Below are 13,962 nucleotides of genomic sequence, written 5' to 3'. Positions count from 1 at the left end.
TTTTAAATGACATGCCTTAAACCACAAATGTTTAATATTCTCAACACTATAATGAAGTTGATCACAAAATTGATCACTAGTTGCTGCTACTGATAAAATACAGACATTAGAGAAACCATACTTACTTATGACCTGACTTGCACACTACAGAAATAGTTAAATGAAATAATCTCCAGAGTAAGAAAAAAAAAGGTCAATGAATGGGTTTTTTTTATAAGTGTTAATTATGGCTCCAACTGCACAAAAGTGTGTTTCTGTTTGCCATATTTTTAGACAGTTTCCCTAAAGAACAAAAATTTTGTGATTCAGTCCCTATACATCTCAACATGTATGTCTAAGAACATGGGAAAATATGAGAGGCCATATATAGTTAACAATATAAAAAAAGTAATCCCAACAAATGACACCACCAAAAATTATGCAATGAATCTTACTTGATTATCAGAAACTTGTTTGCTCAGTGGATCGCGCCGGGCCTGCTGGAGCATGTAGAAGCGAGCCTCATATTTTCTCATGAGCTCTTCGGTCTCTTCCCTGTGGTCATCCCATTGCAGGCTGTCCACCACCATGTCCTCCAGCTGCTGCCTCCTCAGCTCCACCCCATGCTGTGTGCTCTCCCACTGGGTCTTCACCTTTTCCACTGGGGAGCAGAATAAAAAGAAACTCTCAGAAGTGACTTTCAGGGGGAGGAAAATAACTGGTTCTAAGTTTGTCGTGAATAGGTCTAGAAACAGACAGAGGGCAACGTGAGAAACACATCTTAAAGGGGCTCTAAAGTGTGCCTGCCACAATTTTATGTATATATTATTATATATTATATAGTTAGTCATGCTATCCAACTAGATAAATACATACATACATACATACATACATACAAGAAAGAGGCTGGAAAGATGGCACAGCAAATATGTGCAATGTATAATAACACATTATACATTGTAGTATGCTATATAAATACATAGATAAAATAGATAGATAGATAGATAGATAGATAGATAGATAGATAGATAGATAGATAGACAGACAGACAGATAGATGGCTTTGTAACCCACGTTGGCTCCAACTTGAGATTCTACTGACTCAGCTTCCTCAGTGCTGAGATTATTAGCACAAGTCACCAGGCCCAACTCACCTATTTTCCTTTCATCAGTGCTGGGCTCAAACCCAGGGTGTTTCACACACAATGAAAACTTCACCACTGGGCTACATCTACACCTCTTCTAAATTGCTTTATCTATGAAAGTCAGAGCCTGCGTGTATTTCCTAGTCTAACCTTGAACTTGTAATTCCCCTGCCTCAGTATCTCAAGTAGCTGATAAAGGCCTGTGACACCTCATACAGACATTTTTCTAAAAATACTCCTGGGGGGTGGGGAACTTGAATACTATTAATATTAATGTGCTAATCATCTAATAACAAAAATATCTGCCAAACTAATAAAAATTAAAGACAGTTTCTTAGTTTATGTAGTCACGTAATTTGGTTTGACAATGCAATACCTAATGGTGCTCTATGATAAAACCTTAGCACAGAGGCACAATCTCCATCTGCCTACAGTGGAGTCTCTCAGGAAAGAGCACTTTTTATATTTGTTCTGCTCGGGCATGAGGGCTTTCTGGCAGGTAATATTTTTTATATTTTCAAGCTCAACAGAAATACTGAGAATGAAGAAATTGCAAATTCTGCATACCTGTGAGGTCACAGTCATAAAATTTCATGCTGGCTTTTTACCTTCCTATCCCCACTACTATTTCTCCTCTTTCTCCCACTCCTGCTTCCTCTGAATCTGTCTCTGTGTCTTTTTTCCTTACCTTCTCTCCTTTCCCTCTCCAAGAATACTACTCTATTGTCTCCTTTCTTTTTGTTTTTATTTTTAAATCATGGATCTAAAAAAAGAAAGATTTATGGAAATTTAAACTTTTGGTTCATTACTACAGGGCAAGTTCATGATGGCGAGCTGAAACATCAATAAACAAAAGTTCTATATATCAGCCCACAGAGGGCAAACGCGAGGGTCAGTGATGCTCTGGGTGGGAGAAAACTGCAAGGGCTGAAAAGATAAAGCCCAAGAAAAAAACTTAACTCCAAGACAGGACTCCAGCCGGGGAGCTGGAGTGATGGCTCGGCAGTTGCTGCTCCTGCAAAAGAACCAGGTTCGGCTCCCAAAACCCACATGGAGGCTCCCAACCACCTCTTACTCCCTCTAGGAGATCCAGCACCCCACTGTATCCTCCACAGGTACCAGCATACCCTTGGTGCACGTATTTACATGCTGTACATACTATCGGCGTAGAGTTGTTCACAAGGCTGAAGGACTTTCATGTCATAGACTCTATGAAACTGCTCAATGAGTTATAATTTTTAAAAATTATCCAACGAGATACTTCTTATGTTATGTTGTTTTAATGATGTACAGAAATTACTGAAGGTTTTAACTCAAGGGTCGGGAAGATAAAGCTATGGTGATACTCTAATTTTCGGTTAAAAACTCACACAAAGTACTTATTGCCAATTCTATTACTGATACAGCTCATTAATGTGAACAAATACAAGATAAAGTATCGAACAAATTCCATTATTCACTGTAAACAGTGAACATGAGTTACTATTAGTGACACACAAGCTGATAAGGGCTCTTCACATACAGTAAGTAACGATGAAGACTAGTTGGGAGAGGGGGTAAGTGGGGGAGAGATGAGGAGAAGGAGAGGAAGGAGGAGATAGAGATCAGAGACAGAAATAAATAGGGGAGGGAAGATGGAAATAATAATAATAATGATGATGATGATGATGATGATGATGACGATGAGAGATGGGCTCTAGCACAGCCAAGAGAGCACTTTCTTAGCATGCACAAAGTCCTAGGCTCACTCACCAACACTATGGAAGCTTAACAAAGTGATGCCAGCCAGCAGCCCTAGAGGCCAGGAAGTGGAGGTGGCATAATTATAAATTAAAGGCAAGTTTGAGTCCAATTTGTGCTTTTAAAAAGATCTGTTAAAGTAAATCCTGATAAAATGATGCTCACAAAGCAAACTGGAAGGCTGCTGGAAAGGGTTTGGGGCCAGGAACAGAGATCTCCTACGAAGAGAGGGAGGACAAATCCTTCCCGAGTCCCCCATTGTACAAGATCCATAATCAATCAATGAACAAACTCAGGAAACATGACACAAAGTGTTTCTTTGAGTAGAAATGAGTAACTGAAAGAGCCCATCATCTCCTTTAGTAACCACACTGCTCCATTGATTCTGAAACAGAAAGCAGCCACCACGCCTATAGCTGACTTCCTTCCCTCAAGAAAAACTCAACTTTGCTTACTCAGTTGATATTCTCACACGGATTTCTTGAGTTTTGATGGTCCACCTAATGGGAGGCCCAAAGGCCCAGTCTGCGCATGGGAGAGAAAATGAAAGGAGCTAAGAGATCTACAGTAGATTAATGGGGAACGAGGCTGTTGCAGGAACTAAAGAGGAGAAACAGGGTCCACTAGGGAACACCGGTGAGTGGGCAGGCGTCATGAAGTGGGTGACATGTTAGATGCTGAGTAATTTCTCTGGCAGAAAAGAGATCAAAATAGAAACAAACAAAAACAAAAACAAAAACAAAACAAAAAACAGACAAAGTGTGAATAGAAGGAAATGGGCAGAAGTGCCAGGAGCTTTGAACATGATCCAGAGCTGGCAGGGATCTGCAGAGCACAGGGACTGAGGAAAAAGAAAATGAAGACCACCAGACACCATTCCTGAGAATCCAGACTTGGTTCTGTGTGTCAAACAAACATAGGAACCTTAACTCAACCACTAACTCCAAACAGGGACATTTCTCTGTAAATATTTTTTTCTATTCATTTTATTGGTTGTTTAATTATCCTGTTAACTAAGGCAACCCCACATAAGGCCAATCCCAAAGCATGTATGGAGTGAATTCTGAGGGATGTTTAGAAGAAATGGTAATACCTAGCTTCAGTGAGTGGAGAGAAATGGCAGAATGGATTTGTGTGACTAGGAGCTTGGCTAGCCGTGTTCCAGCTGATCAAATGTGTAAGAGTTCAGAAGAGAGGTATGTGGAGGCTTTCAAAATATGAAAAGAGAGAGAGAGAGAGAGAACTACTTCCTCCTAAAGGAAGAGTATCAATTACCAAATAACAATCTCCAGCAGAGTAATCTTTGAAGATGTGTGTGAACATTAAGTAGAGCGGCTGATATTCTATAGAATATATGGTTTATTTTTTTCAACTTACGTTTTTCTGTGATTGCAGTTCTCACGTCTGAACTGGAAGCTTTGTTTTTCAAATTTTGTGCCAATGTAAATACATAATCAAGCTGAGGATGGCGCTGTTCTAAATCAGCCTTTGTGATCTGGCAAGAGACAAGATCAAGGGGGATTAAGGCAGCACACACCAAGTCCCTAACGGTGCAAACAAGTTTAGAGGTAGTGGTTGTAAGTTTTCTTCTCTCAGAGGCAACCAAGCATCAGCAATGCATCAGAGGAAGAGGACTTGATCTGAAGTCACAAGTCTTGAATTCAAATCTCAGACCTTCTATGAAGCAACAGAGTAACCAGGAGGGGCATCTACTCTCCCCATTTTGCTCAGTTACATCAAGTCCTAGGAAATTAAATCAAGGACCACTCCCTGAAAATGCTCTGAAAACATTAGCGATTATTGCTGCTGACTCCTTGTGTCCCTGTTCTATATCAGATGTGAATACACACAAGGACCACCCCCCCCAAACAGCAGTTCTCAACCTGTGGGTCATGACCCCTATGGCAAACCTCTATCTCCAAAAACATGTATATTATGATTCATAACAGCAGTAAAATAGCTATTTTGTTATGAAGTTGCAACAAAAAATAATTTTATGGTTGGGGTCACCACAATGTGAGGAACTGTATTAAAGAGTCTCAGCAGTGGGAAAGTTGAGAAGCACCACCCTATAAAGATGAAAGCAGCTCACTAGAAAAGCAATAGTTACAGTATCTGCAAATGAATCAACTATAACTGCAAATGAATCAACTATAAAATGAGCCACCCCTTTTTCATGGACTATGTGTCTTAGTTGATAAATAAGACAGGGACTAAGAATTCCAGGAAGAGTCTATTTTAATTATGGAGCTAATAAATACCATAAAGATTAGAAAACACAACTCGCAGTACAAACAGCATATGAAAGGATTTGCCCAGCCATCTTGCTATGAGCTCACTAAGTCTGTAGGTCTCACTTGCTCCTCCAGGGACAAGCACTCCCAAAGTAATGACTCACACTTCACATCCAGATCCCAGGGCTTGATTCTACGAAGACTGCCAACTTCCTTCCCTCGGCACAACCAATTCAAAACTAAGTTATTCAAATGCTCATTTGTGCTCCACTTTCCTCCTTTCCATTTCCTCTGTTTGGAAACAGCATCAACTCAGCCCCTCACGAAGGGCTCTTTTCCTTGATTTAAGCATCTCTTGCCTGCCATCCATTCTCACCTTCTACTAAAGCAAAGCATTGTTATCAGCGACTCCCAGCCACAATTCAGAAAACAAAAAGAAATGGGGAGTGATGCTTGCCAACTGCTTATGGACTCTTAGAGTCCACAGGGCTTCACGCAGCTTTGCGAGCCCCTCCTCAAAGAATTAAGTTGCTTTCCAAAGCATCACTTCCTAGAAAAAAAAATTCTTGCACAAAACGTTGATAAAGGGGGACTGGAGAGATGACTCAGTGGTTAAGAGCACTTACTGCTCTTACAGAGGAGCTGGGTTCAATTCCCAGCACCCACATGGCAGCTCACAACTGTCTGGAGATCCAGTTGGAGGGGATCTGACACCTTCACACCAATGCATATAAGAAAAAATAAAGTTAAACAGACCATAAAAAATATTTTAAAAAGAAAAACAAAAAACAACAACAACAAAAAATTGATAAAGTTCCCTATCGAACCTAAGCTGTCTGTCTGCGATGCACAATGGCATTCACATTATATCTCAAAATCCCACCTCCATTGCATGGCTATAGAAGCATCCCACCCACTCCGCAGCCCGTCTCCTCTAACAGGTGGCTGACAACCCTTGTGACACTTGTTAGAAACTTCTTTGCCAGAGCTCATCTGTTTGATGTGTTCACATCCTTGACCTCTTAGAGCAGAGGCTCTCAACCTTTCCGATGCTGCAAACTTTTTAATACAGTTCCTCATGCTGCAGTTACAACCCAACCATAAAATTATTACTGTTGTTTCTTCATAATTGCCATTTAGATACTATGATGAATCTTGATGTAAATAAATAATATGCAACCACTGTGAAATATAAGAGGAGTCGCAACCCACGTATCGAGAACCACAGTCTTAGACACATGGAGCTCTTGGTGACATGGGAATAAATCAGGGCCTATCTCACCAAATTGTTACGAGATAATATATGCAAAATAAGAAAATGTTCATTACATGTTAAGCATTTAATAAATGTTAGGAATAGCTATTATTTTATTGTGTATTTCTTCTATTTAGAATATTCCTTTCAGTGTTGCTCTATAAAAATAATCTACTAAATATGGAAAAACAATTTTCCAAGTTTCTGCTTGGTGGCCAATATTTATTAAGAGAAAAAAAATATACATATATGTGTATTTTTTTCTCTTAATGAATATATATATATAATCAGAAGACATTCATTTCTAAGAAGACTATATATATATACATAAGAAGACTATATATATATAAGGTCAGAAGTAAATGAACTTATAAAATCAGAAAGAAAAGCATACTTTTAGAAATTATCCTATACTAACTATACTGGGCATTAAATGGAAGAGCAGTTTACAGTTATGCTATGCCCAGCTGTATGGCAACAGTATTGGAGTTTTACACTGAGTCCTCAGTTCTGTTTGACCAACATGAGCTAAGAGAAGAAAAGTTTTCTCTTTGGAGTTAGCCCTGCCTGGCAGAGAAGGAATATTTTAAATCTCCTTTCCTCAGAATTTAGGATGAACAAATGAGATCCAAGGTGAGGGGGTTGCCTTTGCCTTAGCAAGCCTTTCCCTTCTGCACCTACTTTCATCCGGGAAACTGTCTTATTGATCTCTTCCACGTCTCCCACAGTGACAATGTTGGACTTCAGCATTTGATCGATCAATACCAGCCAGTCGGCCAGCTCTGTGATGGTTTTATCCAGATCAGCGGGAACTGAGATCTCTGGGGCTCGCAAAGGCATATCCGAAGCAGATGATACTAGCACCACCTTTTGGACGTTGGGGTGAGCTGAAATAAGGATGTAACAAAACAGAAATAGTCAACAGGATGTGATGGCTGTGATATGTAAGCACTGGCATGCATACATGTGTATGTATTTAAGTCAAATCTTGTTTCTCTAAGAAGTTCTTATTTTTCATGTTGGAATGGCACAACTTGAAACAACCACGTGTATTTATTTGATAGCCACACATCCAATACAATATAGAGCCTCACAAAGTTCCAGGCCATCAATAATGCACATATCATTAATACTAACAGCAAACCAAACCAGCAAATAAACATACAAAGCATGACAAAATTAGAAGCGTGATTTCCTTGGGTCAAGATATCTTATTCAATTATAAAGCCAAATTTATTTCTAATCTTTCTATTCTTTTTCATTTAATGTTATCACATGTGCATATTTCGTATTCTCTCTCTTTCTCTCTCTCTCTCTCTCTCTCTCTCTCTCTCTCCCTCTCTCTCTCTCTCTCTCTCTCTCTCTCTCTCTCTCTCTCTGCCTCTCTGTCTCTCTGTCTCTCTGTCTCTCTGACACAGGGTCTCAAAGTGTAGCTCTAGCTAGCATAGAACTCTTTATGTAGACCAGTTGGCCTCAAACTCATAGAGATCCACCTTACTCTGCCTTTTGCATTCTAGAATAAAAGGCCTGCAATACCACACCTGGACTGTGTATCTCATTCTTAATGAACTGTTACATGAATACCTATATGAGAATATACGCATGTGTTCACTGACTTTTACAACATGCTTCCATTCAGCTGGACGTGTAGACATGTCCTGAAATCTGTTCTTTAACAAAGGGTCTGAAGGGAAAGTCTTTTTGTGTATAGTGTTTCCACATTTTCATCCTCTACCTTAGTAGAGATTTTCCAACGTAGAATTACTGGATCAGACAACATTTCATCTCCTGGCCAAACAGAATTTACATATCCAGCAATTAGTTGAATATCCTACATCTATGCCAACAAGGCTCCATCTTGGTAGACACAAATGCACACCTGCATCCATTATCTTAATTAGTAATAAAAGTATTTTTATGCTTCTGAACCAAATGTGGTATACTAAGTAACTGTGGATTTGTTTGTTTTTTTTAAATCTGTCTCCTTACCAATTTGGATGAAAGGATAACTGCTTGTCTCTGAAAGAAAGCAAGGCAATTGCCTGGCTTTTGGTTAGTTCGATTTTGTTTCTGAAGTGTGTATGTCGTCTCTCTTGCCCTTCCTCCCTAACTCCTGCTTTGTAAACACTTAAATCCTAACAACCAGATGAAAATAAAATCATAAATCTTTTGGTGGGGTGGGCACGGGGAATGCAGTCCTCTTAGGACTTTTTTATTTTATTTACTGTTGTTGTCTGTGTGTGTGTGGAGGTGCCAGGGTGGCTTTTAGGAGTCATTTCTCACATTTCATAGGAAGCACTATTACCTGCAGAATGATCTCACATAGCCTCCCAAAAGTCAAGTATGAACCTCTTGTCTCCTCCAAAGATTTGATAAATGGCTCTTACTCTTTGTTTTGGGATTTTTGCTTTGTTTTTTATTTATGTTATGTGTATGAATGTTTTTGACATGTGTATGGATGTTTTACCTGGATATATGTCTATCATGTGTGTGCCTGATGCCCACAGAAGCCAGAAAAGACCATAAGATACCCCAGGGACTGGGCTACAGACGGTTGTGAGCTGCCATGTGGGTGCTGGGAATTGAACCAGATACTCTGGAAAAACAATCAGTGTTCTTAACCACTAAGCCATTTCTCCAGTCCCTTGTTTCTGTTTCTTAATGGAGAGAAGTTAACAGTTACATTGCTCAAGTGTCAATATGAGATGTAGTTAAAATAATACCTACATCTACCTTGAACCTACTTTAAATTTAGTACAATTCTAATAAAATCCCAACTGGTATGTACACAGTTTGGCAAAATCATAGATGAAATGTCTAGTTGCACAATAAGAAACACACACACACACACACACACACACGCACACGCACTAAGTCTTAAAAGAAATATTTGTGCAAGGAAACATGACCTGCCAGCTATTTAACTGTACTTTTGACCAATGGTAACCATTTCCCTATATAATAAACTCAAAAATTCAATGAATGAACAGGATTGAAGAGCCACAAGGCACAGGGGGCAAAGACACCTGACCTTGGAAGTGACAACATTCCAGACGGGTGTTGAAAAATTTATTGTTCAGCAAACAGTGCTACCTGGTAGCTAGCACGGGGAAAAAATGTGACAGAATTTAACTTCATGTGCATAAAGGGAAATCAGTTGCACTGAAATCAAGGAATTAAGATGCAAAAGAATATATTTGATTCCAGAGAACACACACACACACACACACACACTCACAAAGACAGGCAAAGCTACTAAAACTATTAACATACTATTAAAGATCTAAAATTCTGAGACAAGCACTACAAACAGGTATTTTAAAAATCACTGGGGACTGGAGAGATGGTTCAGTGGTTAAGAGCACTGATTGCTCTTCCAGAGGACCCAGGTCCAATTCCCAGCACTCACAAGGCAGTTCACAACTGTCTGTAACTCCAGTTCTAGGAGATCTGGCATCCTTATACAGACATACATGCAGGCAAAACACCAATGCACATAAAATTTAAATTTAAATTAAAAAAAATCTCTCAAAGACTAAGAGAGAAGGCATTTGCTATGCACACGAAAGTAATTAGTAAACAAAACATTTTCATGCTTTAAAGTCCTGGACAAGGCAGCAGATAACCCACTACAGGGACAACAAAAAAATCAGTTCAACATGAAAACTGAGAAAGTACGAATTAAAGCAAAATACTTTGCAGTCACAGAGCAACAAAGTAGGTGGGTCACAGGCTGGGAATGGACAGTTGAAAAGATCTGGCCTTTTTATGCCTTGTACAAGATATCTGACTGCTGGTTATACCACCGTCACCAAACCCACCACTAGCACCACCACTGTGGCCACCGCCACCAGAGTCATTTGCTTTAATTGCTCTGCCAGGCACACAATGGCGCATCACTGCGGTTGACAATGGCACTTCGCTGCGGTTAGACTCTACAGCATCACTACAGACCAAACCCAGAAGCATAAATGAGAACCTAGCTGTCACCTGCAGAACCAGATGCTTAGGAGATTATAAAAGGTAAACAATGTCAATTTCTTAATTTTCATCTTGCTTCCAAACATAGTTGATGTAGATATTATAAAACTATGTTTTTTTTGTTTTTTTTTTAGTAAATTTTATTAAATTATAAAAGTTTCCATTTCCGCCCCCCCTCCCAACACCCTCCCACTCCCCCCGCTCCCCCCCTCCTTCCCCTCCGTCCCCCAGGGCAGTCAGGGTTTCCTGCCCTGTGGGAAGCTCCAGCTCCCTCCCCCTCCCTCCAGGTCCAGGAAGGCGAGCGTCCAAACAGACTGGATCCCCAAAATCCAGCATATGTTTTGTTGAAGTATAACAGATTAATTATTGCTATTTTAAGCAAATTGATAACCAACTATTTTGAAACTTCTTATGCTAAATAAAAGAAACATATCATTCCATTTACATGAGATATTCATGATGGACCATCCATAGAAATGGCATGCACACTGATGGATACCAGAGGCTGAGAGTTGGTGGGGAGAGGGTTGAGAAGCTGCTCAGGGGCCAAGAACTCTTAACTTCAGAATAAAGTATTTTGGAGCTGCATAGAGGAGGAGCTTGTACAACACTGTCAATGAACTGAAAGTTTCTTGAATTATTTATTTTAAAAACAGTTCATTTTACTTGTAATATGATTTTAGGAAAAAAAAAAAACACTAAGCTAAAATACTGAGTAGGGACTGGAGAGATGGCTCAGCAGTTAAGAGCGCATATTGCTCTTGCAGGAGAGCCAAGCTCAGTTTCAGCATCTACCAGGGAAAGCTCCCAACGGTCAGTCGTTCCAACTCCAGAGAATCCAGCCCCTTCTGGCCTCTTCAGGCACCTGTACCCATGTACACATAACACAGAAACACACACAGACACATCATTTAAAAACTACAGAATTTTTAAAAAGCAAAAATATTGTATGGAAGAAAAGTCACACTGAGACTGGCTTCAGGTCACAGAGCTGTTCTGGGGACGACTGTCCTAAGGAAAACAAGCCTGCTGTAAAGAGGTTTTACTGCCAGTCTTTTATACAGCTAAGTATATATACATTTTCCCTGCTCGTCTGTCATAATGATGCTTTTAAAAAAAGATAAAAATTTACAGCTGCATACCGTGCAGCAAATTTTTTCTTTATGTTCCTGGAATTAAAGCTGCATATTTTTTTTGAATCAGCAAAATGTCAGTTCAAGTGTTTGAGATATGAATCAAGAAAACCAACTGGGCTACAGGGATTTCTAATGCAAGGTGCTGGGAAAAATCAGCAATACAGAATCCACCCTGAGTCATACACAAGTCTTGACATCAAGAAGTGAGCACATTATGTTTTGAATTCTCAGAAGACAAAAGAGAAAAGGAGAAAGAGGAGGTGAAGAGGAACAAATGGAAAGGTGACCACAGGTTGGAGGCAGTAGGTGGGCCGTGGAGTTGGTGGGAGAGGTGGGGAGAGACGTGCGGAGCAATGAACAAAGGTAAGAAAATCTCCAGGAGCAACTGGCAAAGAGAACTGAGTAACCAGGGTTAATCACATCTGAAATCTGACTGGAGACTCACAGACAGCAAGGAGAACAAGGCGGTTCAGAGAGTCTACAAGGCAGCAGAGACTGGTTATAAGACCTACGTGGGACAGAGATAGAAGGAAATATGCAGAAATTTTGAGAAAACACACAATATTCTCCATATCTAAGAAAATCATGTTTGCTAGTGCATGGTTTCCTGGGAGTTGGAGCTTTCAAAACCAAACTCCATGATCAGGGACAAATTAAACACACTACACATATGTAGTTGTGGCAGGTTATATCTGATGACTGCTGCATCTCTCCAGCAGCAGTAATCTCAGTAAATTAACTTACTACTTCCCACCTAGCCTCTCTCCTTCCTTCAGCTGGACCCATGACCATCCTGGTACTTCTTGTCTCAAGGAATGAAAAACCTCTTCAACCAAAGTGATGATTTCCTACACTTAGCATCCAAACAGTACGAATTCAAGATTATGAACAGTGATTGCATAACTCCCCCCCCCCCCGGCATTATTCTAATAGTAATCTCATACTGTAAATCCATGCAGATAAAAATAATCCTTAAAGAATAAGTGATATCTTACCAGTAATCTTTGTCTGTGAGGCAGAGCAGGGCTCATGGGTGCGTGTCTTCAGCATGCTAGGCACTTCTCTGCATATCTGCAGCATCAAGTCAAGCACAGAGAGAAAATAAAGATGATTGTATGTTCAAAAGACAGCCACTCTTCTAAATGATAGCTCAGTCAGTTTTCTCTTGGTTAACACCTAAGTTTGCACCTCCACCTTCGTGTACACTGTAATCTTATTGAAGCCCTTACCTCCCCGGACTTAATGTTCAAGAATGCCAACCAATGCTCATCTGTGACCCATTTGCACCACTGAAGCTCTCTACTTCCCTTGCGACTAAATTCCTGTAAACATCTGTGATGTAGGATGCCCCTCTGTATGCTGTGAATATTTTTTATTACCATGGGTGAATAAAGAAGCCATTTTGACCTATTATAGGGCAGTATGTACATAGGGTGGGAAATTCAAACAGAGAGACAGGGAGAAAGAGGGCAGGGTCCAATAGACACCAAAGAAGTAAGACGTGAAGTAACAACATGACCATGTGGCAATACATAGATTAATAGAAATGGGTTAATTTAAGAGGTAAAAGCTAGTTAGTAATAAGCCCGAGCCATTGGCCAAACAGTTTGGAATTAATATGAAGTCCCAGAGTGGTTATTTGGGAACTGGCAGATGGGAGAGAAAGCTCTGGATACACATACATAAGTCTGACTTTCTTCCTATGTCTCTAAGTTTCCTTCACAAGCTCAGTTTTCTGTTCATCCATCAAATGGCATCTTACTCTTCATTTCCTATAGAGTTTTCAGAGGCTAAGGACCCTTCCCCCAATAACATATCACTTTCATTCAGTTCTCTGTCAAATGGATGAACAAACACATCCAAATCTCAATTCATAGTCTCTATCTTGCCTGAAATGGCCTTTGTAAGCAGTTCTCAAGCCCCTACCTGATCTTTTTGTATTGATTCTTAGGATGGCTCCATCCTTGCCTGCAGAATAGCTATGGAATCTTTCAAAAACAAATCTGTTTAAAAACAACAATAGATGTCCATTTCCCTCAAAGTAGAGAATTCTCAAGACAGAGCTCAAATTCCACTGAGTGCCAAACATGGTCAATGTACAGGATCTGGTCTCTAGAGTTATCACTCAGATGTCTACTGTATATCCTTCGAGGACACATATGCACTTCATAGTGCCTCCTCTAGACCCTTCCACTTTCTGGGTTTCCCCACTACAAAGTCCATTCCTTCACCCCTCATCTGAGCAGTGTTTACTCACCTTTTATAAGTTATCCTAGAGATCTGATCTCCACACAGGCCTTCCTTGGCTACCCTGAAGTATGCTAAGTGTCCCCTATATGTTCCTAGCTTCAAGATTTTAATTTTTGGTTTCTTTGCCTTATCCACGACAAACCCACTAGGTGATAGGCATTATCATTTTTCCTATGCTGCTCATTCTTAAAATGGTTCCTTACATGAACCAGAGATATAGCAAAGACCTACTAAGTATATAAC

At 40.0% G+C, this 13,962-nt stretch overlaps 1 protein-coding gene across 7 annotated transcripts in view; it reads right to left on the bottom strand.

Moving 5' to 3' along the window:
- Positions 1-13,962, bottom strand: part of Utrn (utrophin) — a 504,577-nt gene that overhangs the window by 256,379 nt on the left and 234,236 nt on the right. For all 7 annotated transcript variants that reach the window (XM_087911817.1, XM_087911819.1, XM_087911818.1 and 4 more), the window contains 4 exons: positions 12,465-12,540; positions 7,034-7,239; positions 4,241-4,358; positions 435-640 (listed from right to left, as the gene is read on the bottom strand). In XM_087911817.1, coding sequence (XP_087767943.1) covers positions 435-640; positions 4,241-4,358; positions 7,034-7,239; positions 12,465-12,540 — 606 coding nt within the window. The remainder of the gene's footprint in view (positions 1-434; positions 641-4,240; positions 4,359-7,033; positions 7,240-12,464; positions 12,541-13,962) is intronic.

The sequence above is a fragment of the Myodes glareolus genome, chromosome 1 (assembly GCF_982192425.1).
Source record: "Myodes glareolus chromosome 1, mMyoGla1.1, whole genome shotgun sequence".
NCBI lineage: Eukaryota > Metazoa > Chordata > Mammalia > Rodentia > Cricetidae > Myodes > Myodes glareolus.
This window is presented reverse-complemented; position numbering and strand designations above follow the sequence as displayed.